The 24,204-nt window shown below is 40.6% G+C and overlaps 1 protein-coding gene and 1 pseudogene across 1 annotated transcript; both read right to left on the reverse strand.

Annotated features, from left to right (window-relative positions):
• Positions 1 to 4,197: 4,197 nt before the first annotated feature.
• or55d1 (odorant receptor, family 55, subfamily D, member 1) lies at positions 4,198 to 5,142 on the reverse strand. The gene has a single exon (XM_067451570.1). The coding sequence runs from the start codon at positions 5,140 to 5,142 to the stop codon at positions 4,198 to 4,200; it is 945 nt and encodes a 314-aa protein (XP_067307671.1).
• An 11,601-nt stretch (positions 5,143 to 16,743) lies between these two features.
• LOC137084460 (zinc finger BED domain-containing protein 4-like) lies at positions 16,744 to 19,552 on the reverse strand (annotated as a pseudogene).
• Between the last annotated feature and the right edge of the window lie 4,652 nt (positions 19,553 to 24,204).

The following is a 24,204-nucleotide window of genomic DNA, read 5'->3' on the forward strand; positions in this document are numbered from 1 at the left end:
CCCCTTGAGGAGCACAATAATGTCTTTAATGAAGTTACCATATATATATATATAATGAAGTTTCCTTATATACCGGATATATATTTATTTGTGTGTGAGTGAGTGAGAGAGATATATATATATATAGTAAAATAGTCTCACCTCTCACTCTCACACACACACTCTCTCTCACACACACACTCTCTCTCTCTCTCACACACACACACACACACACACACACACACACACACACACACACACACACACACACACACACACACACACACACACACACACACACACACACACAGGCCTACCTTGTGCATAAGTTTTTCTTGATCTCATCCTTCATGTCCTTAACAACTCTGGAGTCTTCTGGGAGACTGGTCATCTCTTTCAGCAGCAGAGCATGCAGAGGTGCTATCACTGAGAGAGTTGGGCACTTTTCCTCTGACATCACTTGAGTGGCTGTCTTCATTGGCTTTAGAGCTTTGACCACATCTTCTGCATCTGTTATGTCCTCTTCCTTCAGACTGCAAAGATCCTTTTCATTTCTCCGCACATCAGGTGAGAGCAGAGCGGCAGAGATCACGGGTTGCTGCTCTAAAAAGCGCTCAAGCATTTCTAGTGCACTGTTCCAAAGAGTCACCACATCAATTTTGAGCTTGTGTGCATTCAGCTGCAGTAGCTTCTGCTTTTCTTTGAGGATACGGGTGGCCGTTGTACTGCGATGAAAGAACTTTGCGATGTGCCTTACTCTCCCAACAAGGCGTGCAACATTCGGCAGTTTGAGACCGGCTTGTGAGGCCAGGTTGATTATGTGCGTGAAGCAGCCGACGTGGGTTAGCCCCGTAATCTCAACCGCACGGATCATATTCGCCGCGTTGTCGGTGACTATGGCTGGGTCTTTACTCAGCAGCCCCCACTCCTCCATAGCTTTGGTTAACATTACAGCTAGACTGACAGAGCGATGGTCTGTTTGAACTTCGGTTGTCTGGAGCACGTAAGACACAAGGTTCAAGAGCTTGTCTATGTAGTGTGCGGTCACACTCATGTAAGATTCCGTAGCTACGGATGTCCAGGTGTCACTCGTAATGCCCACCCTCTCTGCGGTCTTAAGCTTACACATTACACCATCTTTTACTGTCTGGTACATGTTGGGGATCACTTCTTCAGACAGACGTTTGCAAGAGACAATGACATAATTTGGTTCCATTACCTTCATTAGCCGCCTGAATCCCACATTCTCAACAACAGAATACGGGCGCATATCTTTGCAAATTAAGCCCGCAATCGCCTCAGTTATTTTGACAGAGCGTGCAGAATTAGTTGGTAGTTGTAGAGTTTGTTTCAGTGTCATCTGTTGCGGTCCGGTGGCGGGCTTGGATATGATGTCTTGATGATGTCAAGTCATGTGGTTCCTGAGATTAGTAGTATTTCCACAATACTTCACCTCCATTTGGCAGGCTTTGCAAATTGCTTTGCTTTTGTCAAGCTCGTTCTCTTTAGTGCTTCTAAATCTGAAATGGTGCCAGATCGCCTTGATGATGTCAAGTCATGTGGTTCCTGAGATTAGTAGTATTTCCACAATACTTCACCTCCATTTGGCAGGCTTTGCAAATTGCTTTGCTTTTGTCAAGCTCGTTCTCTTTAGTGCTTCTAAATCTGAAATGGTGCCAGATCGCAGCTTTTAGCGTTTCTGGAATTTTCAAAGCTGCCATGTTCGAGTTTTAATGTCCTTCCCCCCTCGTGCGCACGCGTGAATTCAGTGACACGGCCAATTAAAATTCACAGGGAAAATGCCTATTATTAAATCGATCCTCTGAGTTACGGATCGATCTTTAGACATTAATATGAAAATCGATTCAGAATCGGTTAATCGATTTTTTCAACACAGCCCTACATACCACAGAGACAGACGTCCTGCTGTTGCTGTTTCTCCTGTTCAATTTATTTCAGCCTCAGATTTGATTCTGGATCATATATGTATTAGCTGAGATCGATAGCCATGGGTTTCTCCACGCTTGAGGACGTCACTGCTTTGCGCGCTCGTCATTCTTTAGCTCCGCCCACACGATACGCCTCCAGGCGCTCGTTTTTTTCCGGAAAGACTCAGTACAGCCTATATTTCTTTTATAAATATAATAAAACTAAAGACTTTTCGGAGATATGAAGGATGCAATACTACTCTATAGGTACTCAAGATTGACATGAGATTGACTGAAACTGAGTTTTTCACCCCCCCCCCCCCCCCCCTGCTCAAAAATGATCTGCAGCAAGTTGCCTTACAATTTTAAGTTATGCCAATTTTTCTTTATTTACGTGATGGGTACTTCCAGCTGATCAACCAAATTTGAATCAACTGCAGGGATATTGAGGGTACAAAAAAGTCGAGAGGTTGGTGGTTTGTTCAGATTCATAAAGGGAAGTATAGTAATCTTTAAAATGATAGTTAATTAATATGGGATCTGTTGTTATCCCTGAAGGTTTTTTAATCTAGGGATTAAGGTGAGAAATGAATTCCTGCTGCAGCTAGAGAACCAACAGCTGACCTGCTTTGTCTCCATCTTTATAATAACTAGACCTAGTTATAAGCAGCAAATTATCCACATATCTTGTTGATAGTATATCGAACTTTGCCTGTTATGATTATCATTCCTTATAAATATCTGAAGATGGAGACTGCAACATGTTTAAAGTGAATGTATTCACAAGTAAACAGGTATACAAACAGGTATACAAGTAAAATTAATGAAATACATCTTGCAAAACACTGAAGGTGGCACACGAAAGAAGAGAAAGAAGAGAGAAAGAAAGAAAGAAAGAAAGAAAGAAAGAAATAAAGAAAGAAAGAAAGAAAGAAAGAAAGAAAGAAAGAAAGAAGCATCTCTTGAAACAAGACAGACACAAACCTCAAGACAGACACAAACCTCTCCTCTGTCCAATAAACGAACCCTTAACCTAAATTACCATTATATAAACCCTATGGCAACATTAGAGCTAACTAACTCATGTCATGTTGCTTTGGGGTATAAAGGTGTGTATATATATATATATATATATATATATATATATATATATATATATATATATATATATATATAAAATCACATGAAACGATCTTGTAAAACATTTAATAAAATTCAGAGTTTTAGACTTATCATCTTCAGATCTGAAATATAACATGGTCAGACTTGTGGCTTTAGCTGTAGTGCATTTCTAGAATCCTCAAAGGCCAACTTCAATTTTATTTTCATGAAGATATTTCATACAAATATATTTCTAATAACTTTACAAAACTTTGAAGCTTATTATAGCTATTTTTGATTATAAAAAATATTATAATTTTGACTTTACAGTAAACTGCCAAGTGTCTGCTTTCAAATGAGACCATAATTATGCTTTTAGTGCAAATGATTCACAAACTGTATTTGTTTTAGTCTGAGTATGCATTTCTTAGGATTTTTTCAAAAGTTGGGATTCATCTTAACAGGTTAAAGTGCATTTATACTCGATTGCAAAAGACTTAAGCATTTAATTGATATTTAAAATGTGATGTTTATTATCATTATACAGCAAATGTTTCAAGTCAAGTCACCTTCATTTATATAGGACTTTATACAATACAGAGTGTTTCAAAGCATATTTACAGTGATAATTATGCATTTACACTGTGGTTAACCTGAATTCAGTTCAGTCTAGATTCAGTTAATTGATTATTAAATTAGTTAATTTCATCTATAAAGCAGTTCTGCAAACAATAATGTCATCGTCCAGCTTTGTTAATTTATCATACAACAGTGCCAGTACTGTTAGATCAATGATATTGTTGAAAATTAAGCGGCTTTAGCTAAGCAAGTCAGAAGAGACAGTGGCAAGGATCCCAAACTCCATCAGTGACAGCGTGGAGAAAAAACCTTGGGAGAAACCAGGCTCAGTCCAGGGGCCATTTCTCCTCTGTCCAATAAACGAACACAGTGTCATTATGATTCAAGTTACATCATACATCAGAATTCAGATTGGGATCAGTAGAATTCAAATATTTGTGCAGTTACTTTTGCTTGAAGATTGATTAATCACGCCAACACAGAGCCAAAGCAGGCCATAGGGTTTCCATAAATAGCTGAAAAAAACAACAACTTCTTCTTCTGTATGGATATGGTAAAGGGTCAGGTTATAGCTAAACACGGCTGAAAGCACAAAATGATAGAGATAGTGTTAATATGATTCAACCTTATTATAAGATAAATATTTAACAACCTGTACTCTGATTTCCTTTGTTCTTATTCCATAGATTACTGGGTTAAAGCAGTTTGGAATAAGATGATATGACAATGTGCTTAACACGCGGATATCTCTAGGTATGGTAGGCACCCTATAACCAACAAATGCAACAACAACACAGAAAAATGCCACCGCTATGGCCATTAAATGTGTGCTACATGTCAAGATGGCTTTTTGGCGTGACTCATCAGAAGGAGAGCGAAATATAATGACAAAAATAACAATGTAAGAGCAGATTACAAATGCGCAGTCACACGATACTAAGATGAAAGCGATTGTTCCAGCCATGTGGTTCTTACTCACATCACCACAGGCTGCATTGACAACTGATGTGTGCTCACAAACACAATGATAAATTACATTTGATTTACAGAAATGGAGAGGCCCAATCAGGCTGACCATCGAAACAACACAAAGCAAGTTACGGAAAAAAAATAACAAACTGAGTATTAATGATGTTTTAAAGTTTACATAGTCATGGTACTGTAAGGGGAAAACAATGGCAAAAAATCTGTCAACTGCCATCAAAGCTAAAATGGTTGACTGGAAAAAAGCTGCCATATGCAGACAAAACGTTTGAACAAGACACTCATCTTTGTAAATCATATTTCTGCCAAACAGAAAACTGATTATCATTCTTGGAACAAGAATTATTGGCTGTATAAACCCAAGAGCTGCAATAAACCCGATCAGAATGTACATGGGTGCATGTAACTTGCTTTCTTTTACAATCACCAGCATTATAACTGAGTTTGCAAACAACGTGAATGCAAAGATAATGAGAAAAGGAATGAAAAGGTATGGCCGATACTCTTGCAGATCCGTGAATCCAATCAAGTAGAGTTCCTTATGAGAGAAGTTGAATGTTTTGTCATCCATTCCTTGGATCAAAGTTTCCTTTGAAGACATGAAAACAGTTAACAGTTACAGTTAATACACAGAAAACATCTTTACTGAGGCATCTGACAATATAAACAACAACTATATTTACATTTAAGCACAAACAGTGTCCTTTAACCTTCAAATATGGCTTGCATTTTAAGCTCAGACCAGCATCAAAGGAAGCTTAGAGATTTAATAAAGCATGCTAAACTTTAGATCAACAAATATCTTTCTATTTTTGTTTCTCATGTCTGTAAAATGAAGGTAAACTCTATAACATCATGTGCAAAAGCTTTTTAAATCGTATTATTGTATCTGGCTCATTTCAACCACTCCCCCTATTCTGATTTAGGACTTACTACTTCTCTTAAATATTCCCTGCTCCCCTCCCCAGATACCGTGTTAGGACAATGACTTGCCATTATTTATTACTGTGTTTTTTTGTTGTTGTTTTAAATAATTGTTTTTCATGAAATTCATTTCATTATAACTTTGGTTTCAAACGGAGTGGTTGCAAATAATTTTGAGGGGATGTCCTGGGACCAGAACAAGGACAGGACATTCTTGTCAGTAAAAGTGCTAATGATCAAAACACTGAGTACTTACTGTTCTATGTAGCACATCCTGTTATAATCATTTCTTTTAATTATTAAAAACCTTCTCATTAAACAGGGAGACATGAACAAACATGGGTCGTCTTATGTAGAGTTTATTTACTAGAATCAGTCAGACCAATTAATTTCGGTTCACTATCACTTGGTGTCTCACCAACTATTGTCATAAGTGACCAATTATGACCAGATCTGTCCAGTAGCGTGTGATTTAATAAGCTTCAGACTGATTAAGAGTGGTCTTGTCTTTGGATACGTTCCCAACTTTAGGGACCTCCACTGTTCCCTTGGCTCATTTTCTGTTTTCACTGCTTGAACAGTCCACTGGGAAACTTGGATTAAGTACCTGTGATAAAGTAGAAATATGATGGTAATAAATCTAGTTCCTGGAACACCGAAATATAGGATAATTTCAGCAACTTCATCCTTATCCTTATATCCTTAATAATTAAAAGATATACATTTTTACATTTTACAAGTGCCCACAGAAATGTTGCCGTGTATTCATCTCTCTTGTGGTTGGAAAGAGACTGCTCTGATATTAGATAATAGTCAAAATGACTTGTCTAATGCAGAGGCCTACAACACTGCTCCTACTGCTTCCCACTGTCCAGCAAAGTTTATTTCCAACCTGCTTCAGCACACCTGCCTGTGTATTTTCAACATGTGATCCCGAAGAGCTTGATTAGCTTCAGCTTTCTTTGATTTGGGTTAGAGCTAAACTCTGCAGGCCAGTGGGTCCCCGGGAGCAATGTTGAAGACCTCTGGTCTAATGAGTCAAACATACATGCATATAAACAAAAACAAACAAATCATGTTAGAGGGTTGCCAAATTTAGTAGAGTTACCTTGGACTACCTACTATAATTATAACTAGGGCCGGGACTTTAACGTGTTAATTAAGATTAATTAACTACGGGACTTTAATTAATTTCGCAAAAAACAAAACAAAAAAAAAAACATAATTTTAACCACACTTATTTTTGCACCGCGGAACGTTTTTCAATAAATGAGTTTCGACGTACATGAACAAAGAAGCTGATGAGACCACTTTGCTTGGCCCCGTGGATGGGAAATTTTGTTTTAAAAAAAACGAAAGGATGGAACCGTCGACAAGAGCATGGTTGTGTGCAAGCTATACAACAAGGAATTTGTGTATCACCGCAGCACATCGAGCCTCAAATATCACAAATATGATTTTGCTACACTTAATGGCAAACATTGCACTGGTCTGCTGGACTGAAATAAATAAACAATATTTTGTTGATTAAGTTTATGTATTCAGTCATTATTCAATGGTATACTAAAATCCATGTGAAAAATTACTTCTCATTGTTCCAGGTCATATATTTATATGCAAATAAAATGCGATTAATTTCGATTAATTAATTATAAAGCCTCTAATTAATTAGATTAATTTTTTAATGGAGTCCCGGCCCTAATTATAACATAAGCACACAAGGCAACTTGCACTCTTTGGTGGGCACATGCTGCCGACAATGCCACCATTTTTTTATGATACTGTAAGATTGTATCATAAAAGACTGTGCCGCTGTTTATGGCTTGCCGTCCATCTCTGCTGAGTTTATTGTTGTCTATATTATTTGTAATTCAAAATATGTCAACGCTGCTGATTTATGATCGCCTGACCCTGTTGAAGATCCGGGACTCCGTGAGCAACTTGCTTGTTCGCGGCATCAATTGACATTCAAAATCGCCGCCACCCCTCCTAGAATCTATACTGGCCTATCTACGGTGGCCTATCATTCTGGATTTCCATCGAATCAAGGCATGTTTTACTACTGGCGCTCTCTGGAAGACTCCCATTGGTGGCTCAAGCCAGCTATCCCTGACGGCCTGTCAGGCTCCAGAGTCGGGCTGCATGCTGGGGCACCTCCGCCCGCTCACACCCGTTTCACACATACTCCGTCTGCAGTGCGTATGCAGTACGTGTTGCGGTGTGTATGCGGTGCATATGCAGTGCAGGAGCCGCACGCCCTGTTGTGCTTTTACATAAGCTGCGTTTGCAGTGCGCAACTGATCTGCTATTGCATACCACAAACACCGCATTTATTCATTATTTTTTATTTAAAATCCAAAAGTTGTTACTGAACATGGCTTGTCGGAATTGCAATTCTCTTTGTTTACTCTTTTATAGACATCAGGTTTTAACGTACTACATTTAAACAACATTTTATTTGTCATTAATTAATATAATAGCTTAATACTTTAGATTTAGCTCACACAAGTGGCAAATCATTTAAACATAGGTTATAGCCTAAAATCACAACCATTTTAAATTAGAAACTTACAACAGGCTATTCAAAAACAGCCGACTCTCATCTTTTCTTTAGTTCCCGTTCATGGGAACTCGAACTGCATTACTGCTCTGGGAACGCCTCTGCGTGATTGCGTCGTGAAGCACGTATGTAATCAGTCCAATAGAGAGACGCAACGTCATAGGCGGGTGATGTCATGGACCCGGAAACTATAAAGCCTGCCGGCAAACACACGCCCCCAGCTTCTGTTGCCTTCATCAAGCGCTCTATGTTTCATTGTCCAAACTGTCTTTGTGTTGTGTCTGAGTTCAGACCCATATGGAAAAGTCTTGCTAAAAACATATGTGATTCTTATATGTTCCAACAGAAAACTATAAGGATCATATATGCTGCAAAAACCACATATACAAATTGTACAATATTCATGTATTTTCAGTCATATATGTCCTACACTGTAAAAAAAATATATGCTGGATTGTGTTAAATACAACCCCTGCAAATCAGTGAGAAAATATTTCCTTATATATGTGAATGATAAATATATTAAATTATTTAACTGCATATTAAAAATATACAGGATAAATATATTACAATATTAATTAATACATGAGGAATTGCTGCTTTCAATTAGAAAATTATGTGACAATATATTTACTTATATATCATAATGTATGTCATTTTATTTGATGTGCATGTGATGATATACCCAAAAATATATTGAACAAAATAATATATATTACAAAATAAAAGGAACTGTAGTCCGTTACTGAGAAAGTGCTATTATATTACAGTTACTTATGAAAATGTTAACAATTACAAAGGGTTATATATATATATATATATATATATATATATATATATATATATATATATATATATATATATATATATATATATATATATATATATATATATATATACACACACACATACAGTTAACAATAACACAAGTCAAGCACACTGGCATGTTCCTACATATTAAGCAAAGAGCTGTAACTGCTGAAAAGTGCACCAACATTATTGTTAATAAAAGTAACAGTTTTACAGTTTTTTTAAATTGAGCAAAACACATGAAATAACAATTAATTTTAACATTTAACCTCCTTTAAATCAGAAGTAAAGCATGATGGGAAGTAGAAATTTGTTGTAACTCATTCTGTAAAAGTGTTTATGTGTGTACATGCATTCACATTAATATGGGAAATTCAATATACAGTAAGGCTACACAATAAAGGATACAACTTAATGGATATTACATGTAATACTATTTATATCTTAATTACTAAATATTGTATGTGTTAAAATATAGCCATATTTTATAAATAAAGTCAATATGCATACATTGCAGTAGCTATATTAAAAAAGGCTTTAGTTTCCTTTATTCCTTTATATTTCCTTTAATATAGGCTATTTTGCATATAATTGCAGTATATTCCCATATATTTGTTTCGTAATGTTCTACCCATACAAACTATTTGTTAACAGCAATATCAACAATATTAAAAAAAATAATAATTAAACACTCACTCTAAGCGTTAGGCTTAGACGATGAAGATTTCTGTAACAAAAATAGCCTTAGTTCTGTCATCGCAAACTGCGCATGCGTCAACGCGCCGCGGCCAGGCGGAAATCAATCGCGGGTTCTTGTTGTCCCCGTGATATGATTGCCTCCCAGCGGGACCGCGAAGTGTCGAGCTCCAGGTAAGATTTGTGTTTGTCATGTCGTTCTCAATGCAAATGTTAACTTATTTAATGGCAAGATTTGCTAAAAGATTTGTAAATTGTTCGTTTCTGTTATCATGTCGGTGCCACAGCCTTAGTGTTAGGTAACGTACAGGTAACGTTAAGCCTAATTATGCTGCGCGCACATGCAAAAAATAAATTACAAGTATTTAATGTGCAAAAACAAGTGAAAAATGCTTATATTTGTATTAAAGTTATTAAACTATATGATTGGTCTCATCATTTGTTAGTCCCTTTGAATAAAAGCGTCTGCTAAATGATCAAATGTAAAACACAACTATTCTAGTTGTAACTATGTAATTTGGTAACTAAGTTAAACCCTAAAGCTCATGGTTTGCATAGATAACGTTATACAACGATTGTGTGACACAGTGAAAGCTGTGTGACACTGACAAAACGCAAAGGTTAGAATAAATGTAATGTGATTTGTTTACCGGTATGTTCCTTTTGTCATCATTAATAGTCTATTTTGTGCCAATTCACTTTAAAAGAGTTAATGTTTTAGTGAACTTGAGTTTGCAAATTGCTGTAATGTAGTTAAAATATAGCTAAAATATAAACTTCTATAATTTGCATTCATGTAACTGCAACATATATGAATCTAAATTATGTACAATATTACAATTTTGTAATAGAAAGTAAGTAACTGTATAAGAATATATTGTTATACTGTAAAAAACATTATAATGAAACGTGTTTCTAATATTCATGTATGGGGTGGTCAAGAAGATTTTCTTTTTCTTCCACAGAAAGATCTTCATGAAAACATTTGAAGACCACGCAAGAAGAACAGGTTCAGCCGCAGACTGTTTCATCCCATGAGGACTGGTTCAGTTCTGAACGGGAAGTGTTGAAGAAGTTTATGTAATGTGAGTTGTAAGACTTGAACTAATGTTAACAAATGAGACTTTATTGTAATGTATTAACTAACATGAACTAACAATGAGCAATACATTTTTACAGTATTTATTAAACTTTGTCAATTTTTAACGTTTAGTTCACCCAAAAATGTATGTTGTTAAAATGACCCTCATGTCGTTCCAAACCCATGAGACGTTCATTTATTTTCAGAACACAACAAATAAAGCTTTAATATGTGTACTATAATTACTATGTGAAATAAGTTAATATAGTAATTGATATAGATACTGATATAGATATCCATATTTATAACCTTATTGACTAAAATAACCAGCTCATGGCAGACGACTTGCGACCAGAGAGTGACCTGAGTGATGCGATGTAGGGGTAGCGTAAGCTTCAACGTCTCTCTGGGCAACAAAATCAAGCGCTTCTCTTTTATCGAATCCTCTTTAAATTCAAATTCGTGACCAGTGTTTTGTTTTCCTCTATTCTCTGCATAACCGCATTCATCAATACATCATGCTTCAGGTCAGAGGTCACTCTTTTGGTGTAAGTAGACCCGCACGGTTGACTGCCAGAAGATAGATATTTTAGTCTAAAGTCAAAAATATGGATATTTTTTTAATAAAAAATGCATAGCTTCTCTTCAGAAGGCCTTCATTAAAAGATTTTTTAAAATGTCCTGATAATTTACTCACCCCCATGTCATCCAAGATGTTCATGTCTTTCTTTCTTCAGTCGAAAAGAAATTCAGTTTTTTGAACAAAATATTCCAGGATTTTTCATCATATAATGGTTTTTAGTTGCAACCAAAATACTGAAGGTCCAAATCAATGCAGTTCCACCTCCGTGTTTACAAAGCACTCATGTGAAGACTAATACAAATGCCCTCTAGCCAAAAAAAATAATATAAAACAACGATACTGGATGATTTTGAAGTTGAAAATTGAGTGTTTTTGCTAAAGGGCGTTTGTATTAGTCTTCACATGAGCGCTCTGTAAACACGAGGGCGGGACTTCTGCCTACGTCTATGTGACCATTTCCACGTGATTACGTCATCCTTGGCACCTCGCAGAGCTGAGCAAGTTGAACAATTAAGGTTGAAAAGTATATTCATTTTTTTAAATGACAGATCGTTTGACTAGATAAAACCCTGTTCCTCATCCGGGATCACACAGAGGCTATGAAGCCCTTTGAAACGGCGTTGATCTGGACCTTCAACATTTTGGTTGCAACTGAAAAGCATTATATGATGAACAATCCTGGAATGTTTTCTTCAAGAAACGTAATTTCTTTTCCACTGAAGAAATAAAGACATGAACATCTTGGATGAGATGGGGGTGAGTAAACTATCAGTCAATTTTCATTTTGGGGTGAACTAATCTGTTCATTATCTTTGATTGATGGCCATGACACTGTGTTCAGTGTATTTTGTTGTTGTTTTTTGGGTTTTGTTTTTTTCCTGAGCAAAGTTCAGTTTGCTATCAAGTTGGAATTGTAAATTACTCATGTGGAGTATAATTTGATTATTTTATTTTGTGTTGAAATAAAAGTGTTTCCATCACAAATTTGTGTATGTCATTGACTGAAATCATATATGGTTAGTATATGCAGAGATGTAATATTGACTGAAATCATGTATGATTATTATATGTAGTTTATATGTATATTATATAAACTTGAGCTAACACACCATTTCCCTATTAAAAAAATATGAAATCTGTATAAAAACCATATAAACAAATGACACAAAATATAAATAAATCCTATATGACTAGCATATGATTCAGTATAAGAACTTTATATGATTTGTATATGAATATCATGTATTTTCTACTAATACCATATACCATTGCATACAGTTTACATGTAAAACTCATATAAGATTTTTGCAGGATTCATACATGACCCAAAAGTTTTCTGTGTGTTTTTTAGTATGAAATGGGCCATAAACGGTCTGATTTTGTGTATGACATATATGGGATTTACGTTAAACATATAAGATAATTCTGACTGATTTAAGTAAGGAACATATATGGTCGCATATATGAACCATATAGGTTTTTTTCATATGGGGACTGAGTTCAGATTTTCTCTCACAGAAAACCACACACATACTGACAGAGAGATTATGGCGAGCAAACAATCGTTCAGAAGGTGTTTTCCTCCCTGCTAGCACTTCCTTACAAGTGGGGAAACACTCGATGTACGTTGTTTGTTTGAGTGAGCAACACGTGCAGTCAGCACTTGAGGGTGGCCGCTGTGTGCAGTGTGAGGCTCTGCCCCGCCCTTTCTCAACTTTCACCCGTCAGATCCATAGCTGGTTCTCCGGGTTCGGGAGCCTGCTCTGCGGTTTTTCCCGCCCGGGGTGTGGCCGTGGTGCTGCAGTTATCTTCCTCCGAGGAGGTTGATATCTGCAGTATCGACGCAGGGGTTGAAGACTCACCTCTTCAAACCCTGCTAGTGAGGAGCTTGTGGAGGTATTGAGAAGGGCTGTGGCAAAATTAAATTGATTGGCCGAATGAACAGCAGGAGCGTGCCTCAGTAAAAAGCAGGCTTAATGAACGCCTTCTGCCAGCCTGTTCTACTCAGCCTCCACAGCGGAGCTTGCCATTTTTCATGGATCTCCACATGGAGGTGTCGAGATCGTGGAAAGGCCCATATCTGTACGAGTTTTTAACCCCCACACAGCAGTTTATAGTAACATCGCAGGGTTGAAAAGACATGGTTATGGTTCGATGCAGAGGGTAAAAGAGACGCGAGCCATCTCTCTCCCCATTTGGCATCGACCATTAAAGCTCCTGCTTTACCCACTAAACCCCTAAAAGCTACATCTTCTTTAGTGGGTAAAGCATACTCGGCAGCAGGTGAGGCCGCCGCATGTCTGCATACTATGGCTATTATGCAGGCATACCAGGCTGACCTGCTGAAGGACCTGGGGAAAAGTGATGAGATCGGGGCTGATGTAGTGCATGAGCTCCGATCCTTGGCAGATTTAGCTCTCCGTGCCACCAAGGAAACGGCCAGATGTATAGGCCGTTCTATGGCAGCCCTGGTGGCCATGGAGAGATATCTGTGGGTAAACCTGACTGAGATCAAGGAGAAGGATAAGACCTTTCTGCTTGATGCGCCACTGTCTCCTGAGGGCCTGTTTGGTGACACTGTCACTAGCGTTAATGACAGGTTCCAGGAGGCAAAAAAGCAGGCAGCGACCCTAAAGCAGTTCCTTCCCCATAAACCCCAGGCCTCATCTGCTGCTGTGAAAGAGCAGCAGATGCCGAGTGCAAGCTCCTCCCATCGAGTACAGCAAAAACAGAGCATCGCCACCCGCACACCCCTGCAGAAAGGGTGGGGCGGTGCTCTCAGGCGCAGCCTTCAAGGTGTAGGACTGATCTGAGGACAGTCATTATCTCTAAGAAGGCTGCGTCGAAAAAGTCCTGATGCCGGTGTGGTCAGGACTGTGAGGGTGGATCAGGATTCACACACTTAAACAGATTGTGTCGCAGATCAGGTCCGAGGACTGGTTTGTGACCATAGATCTAAAATATGCATACTTCTATATCTCCAGCCTTCCGCAGCACATGAAGTACCTGAGGTTCGCATTCGGGGGATAAGCGTACCAATATCAGATACTTCCATTTGGTCTAGCTCTTTCATCACCACAAGTTCACAAAGTGTGTGGACGCGGATTTAGTGCCTTTGTGTATGCAGGGGATTCGGATCCTCAATTACATCGACAACTGCTTGATTCTCACTCATTCAGCTCACGTGGTGGCTCAGCATTGATATGTTGTTCTCGCTCACATGAGGAGGTTGGGACTGAGGCTCAACTCCAAGAAGAGCGGGTTCTCGCCAGTTCAGAGGATCATGTATTTAGGGGTGATTTGGGATTCGGTCTCTATGCGGGTCCATCTATCAAAGCCTCGCATTGGGTTGATCCTCTCATCAGTCAAAGGGCGAAGTTTGACCAGTCCCTCACTGTAAAACAGTTTCAAAGACTGTTAGGTCGAATGGCAGCAGCAGCCAACGTGATTCCTTGCAGCCTGTTGCACATGAGAATGTTACAGTGGTGGCTCAGGACTAAAAGATTTTCCCCAAGACGAAACCCCTTTCGTGTAATCAATTGTCACGTGGCGGTGTCTCCGCGCTTTGGTTATGTGGAAGGACCCTTGGTTTCTGGCCCAAGTTCCATCCCTGGGGGCACCATGTCAGCGTGCGTCTCTGAACACAGATGCCTCCCTGACGAGCTGGGGGGCAACCATGAGTGGTCGCTCGGCCCAGGGCCTGTTGCAGGAGGGCCAACGTTTATGGCATATAAATTGTCTAGAAATGTTGGCTGTGGTGCCTCTGGAGACAGTTTCTGAGAGGTTTCTGACTCTCAAAACCATTTTTCTACTGGCTGTTTCTATATCTACTAGTCAAAGCAGAGGATCAGCCAGTGGGTGGTCGAAGCCATCTCACTTGCTTATGTGGTGGTCGGACAGCCTTCTCCTTTTACTGTGTGAGCCCACTCAACCCGGAGTATGGTGGCCTCTCAGGCTCTTCTGGCAGGGGCCTCCCTGCAAGATGTATGTGATGCGGCAGGATGGTCTTCACCTCACACTTTTCTCAGGTTCTATGAACTTGACATGAACTCTACTCCTGGGGCTCGGGTGCTCGCCCCTTAGACAATTCTACAGACGGGCACCCGTCTCGTATGGGGACGTGGGTATTCTCATTATCAGAGCGGTGGCGCAGCTCGAGTTCCCATGAACGGGAACGTCTCGGTTACGTCTGTTACCTTAGTTCCCTGAATTGGGAAGTAGACGCTGCGTCACCTGGCCATACTCCCCGCATGCCATCTAGTGTCTTGTTTCAGGCTCTTTACAGAAGCTGGGGGCGTGTGTTTGCTGGCAGGCTTTATAGTTTTTGGGTCTATGACGTCACCTGCCTATGACGTTCCGTCTCTCTATTGGACTGATTACATAGGTGCTTAGTGACACAATCACGCAGAGGCGTTCCCAGAGCGGTGACGCAGCATCTCGTTCCCTATTCAGGGAACTAAGGTTACAGACGTAACCGAGACGTTTTTAAAGGGGTCATATAATGGTACATGCACTTTTACAAGCTGATTGTATGGAAATGTGTGTTGGCAGTGCCTGTACACAACCATCCTATAATGATAAAAATCCATCAAGTGTTTTTTTTTAATCTCCTTATATATGTTCCCCTGTCTCAAATCAAGCCGCTTGACTATGTAACGTCACATGGTCGGATGCTCCTCCCACGACTGTTGATTGACAAGCAGCGTTTCAACTCAGACCCGCCCTGAGTAAGCTCAAGCTGTCGTCATCATGTCTGCCATTGTGGATACACTGGAGCAGAATGGCATCCCCTCAGCGATAAGGCATCCATGCTCAGAGATACCCGCTGGCATGGTGCCCCTAGTAACGGGCCTTGGGCTAGAAAGCAAGGGTCTCTCCACATGACCAAGGAGCGGAGACACTGCCGCGTAACCTTGATCACACGGAAAGGATTTCACCTCGGGGAAAAGCCCTTGGTTTTGAGCAGAGGTGGGTAGAGTAGCCAAAATCTGTACTCAAGTAAAAGTACAAGTACTTATAGAAATATTTACTCAAGTAAAAGTAAAAGTAACAATCATAATAGTTACTTGAGTAAGAGTAAAAAAGTATTCAATGAAAAAACTACTCAAGTACTTAGTTACTAGTTACTTTCGATCTGATTTATAAGTGAAAACCCTGAATTTCAGACTACTTGGAGAGCTTTCACACAGCTCTCCTTGGAAGTCTCCTTGTTTTGCTTATATATGTAAAACCTAGGTTGAAGTGAAGCAGGCTCTCTCACAAATGGGATGTTAATGTACCCATCACAGGACTATGTGTTACATTGTGTCATTTGCAATAAAATCTTAAACACACTCAGACGTTTTTCTAACAGTTGACTCTGTTTATTTTCACGTTCACAAAACAAACTAGTTAGCATCTGCCTTCAAACAAGCTAACAGATAACAAAAGAGAAGGTGTGTGTGCAGAGTGTTATTATTTTTGTGTATAAACTTGTGTTTATCTGTATTTGTGTTTCACTATGTAAATGTTTATTTGGTCAGGTTCTTTCTTGGAACAAACAGATATACAGAATTTTACTGTTGAACTTCAACAGTAATTGGCTTTCAAGAAATGTACAATGCAGTCTTGATCTTTTAGCTGTGAGCTGGAGTCCCGCATGACTAAAAAGTCTCTCACAGGCTGCAGATGCTGGGATGGCTGTGTTTACTTTTAGAGACAACGTCTTGACTTGTGGAAAGGAGTGTAACAGATCCATACCTCCAGCTGATGGACATGAAAGGTACCTCTCCAGTTCTCCTGTTTCTGAGTGTCCCATTTTCATGGATCCGAAGAAGTCCCCTTCATCTGAAGGACTGCTGTAGGAGAGGGCTTCATTTTCCATGGTGACCTCCAGTTGATCTTTTATGTAGTCTAGACCTGTGCCAAGACAGATTTATACACTTTACCTGCATAATCCTACATATTACAATATATTTCCTACATTTCCACATTATTCACACTACCAGTCCAGACTTTATTACTTATTAAACTGTAACTCACCACTAATAAAACAAACAGAGAACAGGTCTTTTCTCAAGGTCAAATAAGTAGCATTTTAATTGACACATGAATTAAGAGATGCATTACCTGTTGTCAAGATGCTCTGGTCTGTTGTCCAGGCAGTTCTGAATTTTGGAAGCAGTATAGCTGCAGCAATAAGCTCTGGCTCCTTCATGGTCTCTCAAAAGCGTTTGAGGATTCCTCCGCATAGGGCCTTAAGGATGGGTTGACAGGTTTTACAGGTCGACTCCAGCCTCTTCAGCTTTTCCGGGAGTTGATGAAGTGTTGGCAGCAGAAAACCCATATGAACTGATGATTCCCCTTGGAGTAGGTTGAGGGCTATTGCCAATGGCTTCATTACAATAGCGTACTCAGCCAAAAATCCCAATTCAGCTGTATTGAGCCTACAACATAAAACACAAAAATGTTAATAACAATAATGACAATAAATGTCAGCTTTGTCATTTTATAATATATATATATATATATATATATATATATATATATATATACACACACACACACACACACACACACACACACACACACACACACACATACATACATACATACACACAACTTACATTTTTATCTTTAATGCTGTGCATACATTTCGGATTGCTTGTTCCCCTTGTTCCCTCTGGATGCGCACCAACCTTTCTACAGCAAGAAACAGTGAGTTCCATCGGGTCTGATTGGGTCGAAGAAACTGCAGTTTGCACTCACGTTCCACAGTTTCAAAAGCCAAGGTTGATCTGCTGGATTTGTTCCAGAGTGCACTGCATTTGGCAAAAGCTGACCGTGAAAGTCTCTTATATGCTTCACTTCCAGCTTCTGCTGCTGAAGCATCAACAGTAGCAACAAGATTAAGTAGTTGGCATGCACATTTTTGATATCTGGGAAGTTGGTATTCCAGGCCACAGTCCCCATCTAAAATACCAGAAAGCTCTTGGTACTCCATCTCCGATTCAGTTTCGTCAGATTCATCATCAAGTATGAAGTCTCTCTCCTCCTGTGCATCATCTTTCTCCACCCCATATATTCGAAAGGCCTTCAGAAAGTTTGAGCCACTGTCTGTAGTCGTCCTTGTAATTTTCCCTCTGATTTTGTACTCTACATGTATTTCCTCTAAAGCTGCAGCTATTACATCGAATGTGTGTGATCCTGTCATCCGTCTGCAAGCCAAGGCTGCTGAACATCTCTCGAAAGATGTACTGTCTATCCAGTAGCAGGTCACCCCCAAGTAACTGCGCTGCCTGGCTGACCAGCAGTCTGCAGTTGTAGCAACATACTCAGCATTGTTTAGTTTTTGGACAATTGCACTCTTCATATTTTCAAATGCATCCTGCACTTTGAGACGCAGCGTTTTTCTTGTCATGACTGTGCACTGAGGTTGCAAGGTTTCTATCATTTTCTTAAATGATGGTAACTCCACAATAGAAAATGGCTGGTTTCCTTCACAGACAAAATTTATCAGTAGCTTGTCAATCACTCCTTGTGTTACCTTCGTTGCAGGGCTAGAATAAGCACTCATGATCTTTGGATTCTTTTTTGAATGAGGTTCGTCAACCACGACTGAGTCTGATGATCCTCGTTTTCTTGACTTGATTAGTTCCTCATAAACCTTCAGCTTGTTCGGGTGAATCCTCTGATGAAATAACAATATATACATGTTAGATTACATTTGGTTTTATTATTATTTACATTATCACTTTAATTCTCAATTAATTGGTAATGTATCTACAGGCACTTTCCAGAAATAGTAGCATATTTTTTGTGAGTGTGTGTGTGTGTGTATGTATATATATATATATATACACACACACACACACACACACACATACACATATATATATCTCACACTTTTGAGATGTCATTGTCATTAAAGTGCAATTACTCTGAACATATTAATTCATAGTGTAAATCAATGGTGTGCTGGGCTAACCAGAGCTCTTCCTTTTAAAACATACTTGTTCTTATATTTAGTATAGTATATGCGTTTTTTGGGTAGTAATAAAATACAATCCCGTTTTTATTTGTATTTTCTACACTTTAGAGAGGTGTTTGTTCGTGAATATGTGTTGAAGGTTCAACGATTTGTCATTGCGTGCACAAGAGCGCATATGAGAAAAACACCATAGTATTACAATAAGGGAAAAGTGCCCGTAGTTACCAAATTACCATGAATAGTGTTCAAATATAGGCATCATTGTGACACTTACTGCTACATGTTTCTTCAGGTTGGAGCTGGAATTTCGGTATGCTGAGATGTCCGTTGGTTTTAGTGCACACAGCTTACATTGCATTATAAAACTACTGTTTTTGACATTTTGCAGTGAAAACATTGATTGAACTTGAGGCCACGGGTGCTCTGCCTCCCGTAGCTCACACACCTCTTCTTCGGCCATCATCTTCCGACTGAACGCGCGCTAATTCAAGCGGGTGATGAGTAGCCACCTCTCGCGAAGCAACCTCTCCAACGTCTCGCAACTCGCGAGACTTGCATACGTACTTATTTAAAAATATATATTAATTTAATTATTACCATTTGACAGTAGCGGAGGAACGCCAACGAATGTAATGAAGTAAAAGTAAAAAAAAATCACTAGAAATGTACTTGAGTAAGAGTAAAAGTACCCATTTTTAAATATACTCTAAAAGTACAAGTTACCCCAAAAAATTACTCAAGTAAATGTAACGAAGTAAATGTAATTCGTTACTACCCACCTCTGGTTTTGAGTCACCTTTGTAGTGGTCTCATGTACAACAGGCCGCACAAAATGATATTGAATGTTGCTGCCATGAGACCTAACAGCCTCTGAGTGACTGGCCTAGTTTCATCCCTCTTAAGGCCGAGCCGGTCGACCCTATGTGAAGCTCTGAAAAACGGGCCTACATAGAGACCGAATCCCAACTCATGCCTAGATACGTTATTCTCTGCACTTAGAGAAAGAATGCTCCTCTTGGAGTTGAGCCTCAGCCCTAACTCCCTCATGTGCGTGAGAGCAACATCTCGATGTTGAACCACAAGACGAGCTGACTGTGCTAGAATCAGCCAGTCGTCGATTTAATGCGTGGCCACACTCTGGTGAACGTGCGGGGTGAAAGTGCTAGACCAAAGGAAAGCACACGATATTGGTAAGCTTCTCCCCTGAAAGCAAACCTCAGGTATTTCCTGTGCTGTGGAAGGATGGAGACATGAAAATATGCATCTTTGTGATCTATCATGACAAAGTCCTTGGACCTGATCTGAGACACAATCTGTTTGCGTAAAAGCATCCTGAACTTGAGCTTTGCTACACAGCGGTTCAGAACGCAACGATCTAAGACTGGGCCCAACCCTCCGTTCTTCTTTGGCACAATGAAGTACCGGCTGTAAAGCCTGACTCCCTGCTGGGCAGGAAAGCCCTCTCTATAGCCCCTTCTGCAGCAGTCTGTACTTCTTGAGACATAACCAGAGCCTGCTCAGGGACCACCACCGTGAGCAGAACCCCGTTGAAAATGGGTGGACGACATTGAAACTGAATGGCTTACCCTTCTTATAAACTGCAGATCAGTATTATAGTTTATAGAATTAAATAAAACCTAATTCATAAATTTTATTTGTATATTTAGTTGGATAATTTTGTTGATCATAATTTTAGTGTCCCAAACTGAGCAAGCCAAGCCAAAGGCGACAGTGGCAAGGAACCAAAACTCCATCAGGGCATGATGGAGAAAAATAAACCTTGGGAGAAACCAGACTTAGTCGGGGTGCCAGTTCTTCTCTGGCCTATTAACACACTGTGTATGATTTTTTTTCTGGCTACCTTACAGTTCAGAAATCATATTAGAACGGAATATTCAAAATTTCAGGGTATAATGCAAGAGACAGGTTTATTTATCCCCAGGTGAGGTCAACAGCTGCCCATCACCACTGTAGACAGTGTTGGTAAGGGCATTGCTTTTCCCTCCTGAGGCGTCGAACGGTTTGCCAGAATCTCTTCGAGGCCAACCGATAGTCTTTCTCCATGGCCTCACCGAACTCCTCCCAGGCCCGAGTTTTGCCTCCACAACTACCTGGGCCGCAGTCCACTTGGCCTGTCGGTACCTGTCAGCTGCCTCAGGAGCCCCACAAGCCAGCCAGGCCCGATAGGACTGCTTCTTCAGCTTGACGGTATTCCTTACTTCCGGTGTTCACCACCGGGTTTTGCCGCCTGGAAAGGCACCAGAGACCTTACGGCCACAGCTCTGAGCAGCTGCGTCAACAATAGAGGTGGAGAACATGGTCCATTCGGACTCAATATCTCCAGACTCCCTCGGGACCTGGTCGAAGCTCTGCCGGAGGTGGGAGTTGAATATTTCTCTGACAGGGGGTTCAGCCAAACGTTCCCAACAGACCCACACAGTACGTTTGAGTCAGCCGAGTCTGTCCAGCTTTCTCCCCCACCATCGGATCCAACACACCACCAGGTAGTGATCGGTTGACAGCTCCGCCCCTCTCTTCACCCGAGTGTCCAAGACATACGGCCGGAGGTCCGATGAGACTACCACAAAGTCGATCATCGATCTTCGGCCTAGGGTGTCCTAATGCCATGTGCACTGATGGACACCCTTATGCTTGAACATGGTGTTCGTTATAGACAAGCCATGGTTAGCACAGAAGTCCATTAACAGAACACTGCTCGGGTTCAGATCAGGGGTGCCGTTCTTCCCAATCACGCCCCTCCAGGTGTCTCTGTCACTGCCCATGTGGGCGTTAAAGTCCCCCAGTAGAACGATGGAGTCTCCAGTCGGGGAACTCTCTAGCTCCTCTCCCAGAGACCCCAAGAGGGCCGGGTACTCTGCACTGCTGTTCGGCCCATATGCACATGCACGACAGTGAGAACCTATCCACGACTCGAAGACGCAGGGAAGCGAGCCTCTCGTTCGACGGGGTGAACTCCAACACATGGCAGCTGAGCTGGGGGGGCTATAAGAAAACCCACTCCAGCCCGCCGCCTCTCACCATGGGCAACTCCAGAGTGGTAGAGAGTCCAGCCTCTCTCTCGAGTGGTTCCAGAACCCAAGCTGTGCGTGGAGGAGAGCCCGACTATTTCTAGTCGGTATCTCTCGACCTCCCGCACAAGCTCAGGCTCCTTCCCCGCCAATGAGGTGACATTCCACGTTTCCGTGTCCAGAGATTGGGTCATCGGGAGTCTCGCCTTCGACTGTCGCCCGATCCACTATGCACCGGCCCCTTATGATCCCTCCTGCAGGTGGTGGGCCCACGGGTGGGCGGCCCCAGGTCGTTATTTCGTGCTGAGCCCGGCCGGACCCCATGGGGGATGGCCCGGCCACCAGACACTCGCATATAAGCCCCAACCCCGGGCCTGGCTCTAGGGTGGGGCCCCAGCTGCGCCATGCCAGGCGACGTCTTGGCCTTTGGTTTTGAAACAATCATAGTGGGCTTCTGAACCGCTCTTAGTCTGACCCGTCATCAAGGACCTGTTTGCCTTGGGGCATATAGCCCTGGACAACATAGCTCCTAGATCATTCAGGTACTCAAACCCCTCCACCAAGAAAAGATGACAGTTTGAGGAGGGGTAAATTAAAGATGAATCCTTATTAAACTTACACAAGCTATTTAATCAAGAGCAGTGATGTCCATATCTTTTGTTTGACATTAAACAGAGTAAAGGTTACTGCTCCTTTAATACCTAATGCAGGGATATTTTGACTGTATAAAGTTCACTTAAGGCAGGGGTCCCGATCTCGGTCCTGGAGGGACCTGTAAAGCACTGTCCTGCAGAGTTTAGCTCCAACCCCAATCAAACACACCTGAAACAGCTAATCAATGCATTTATAGATAATCAATACATTTATGAACTGCACACTCAAGAGCTTTAACGGTCCGTGAACTGTTTGCCCAAACACAAGCTCAACAGGACTAAAACCCAAAGATTCCTGAACAGACTCAGGAACATTAACAAAGGCAACCTGTCTGCCCAATCTTCTCCTGTCTCCACACAGAAGGCACGGATCATAGTCTGATGGAACCTTTCCAGAGCTCCCTGTGATTCAGGATGGTACGCACTAGACATTTTATGTGTTACTCCCAACTCAGCAAGCATTTGTGCAAATACTTTCGAAGTAAAATTTGACCCTTGGTCAGTCTGAATCACTCGATGCCGACCAAAAGTAGTACAAAATTTCACTAACTCTTTCACAATAAGAGGAGCTTTGATTGAGCGCAGCGTAATAGCTTCTGCATAACGCGTTGTTTTAGATTTGGGCAGCGGGCCCACACAATTGATAATCAATCTCTCAAAAGGTTCACTTAACACAGGAATGGGATACAAAGGTGCCACAGGAATCTTCTGATTCATTTTCCCTACGTGCTGATATACGTCATGCAAATGGCAGAAATCTGAGACAGCAGATTTTAATCCAGGACAGAAATAGTACTTAGAAACACGCTGAAACGTTTTCAAGACTTGCAATCTGTACCCGATTGGTAAAACTATCTGATACCTCACCTGCCAATCGGCCGCATCAGAATGTGGAGGTTTCCATTTACGCATGAGGACCCCACCATCCCAATAAAAAGATGTATCTAGGTCAGAAATATCATAAAAGGTTAACAGCCATCTCACAACAATTTTGTAATGTGGGATCAAACTTTTGAGCTAGAGATAACTGATCTCGACCACATGTCAATACACTTCAGGTGTTGAAGCTTCTGAACTAGATTTTATTCCAGCTTCCACAGCTATATAATCCTTTCTAGGTTCAAGGTCAGAACCAAACAAAAGTATCAGAAATGTCAATTACATCGTTAAACTCTTTTGATTGCGATCTTGTTACCACACAAGCAGGAAATACTAAAAGGAACTGAGCAAACAAATCAGGCTGATTACAGACAGGTTTGTTAACCACCACTGGACATGGGAAACCGTTGGCACCAGCAAGGATTTTTGAACTCTTCCAGTAACAATAA

Source organism: Pseudorasbora parva, chromosome 8 (assembly GCF_024679245.1).
Source record: "Pseudorasbora parva isolate DD20220531a chromosome 8, ASM2467924v1, whole genome shotgun sequence".
Lineage (NCBI taxonomy): Eukaryota > Metazoa > Chordata > Actinopteri > Cypriniformes > Gobionidae > Pseudorasbora > Pseudorasbora parva.

What these genes read in the sequence shown, in the direction of transcription:
- or55d1 (XM_067451570.1), bottom strand. Translation starts at nt 5,142, where the DNA reads ATGGATGACAAAACATTCAACTTCTCTCATAAGGAACTCTACTTGATT.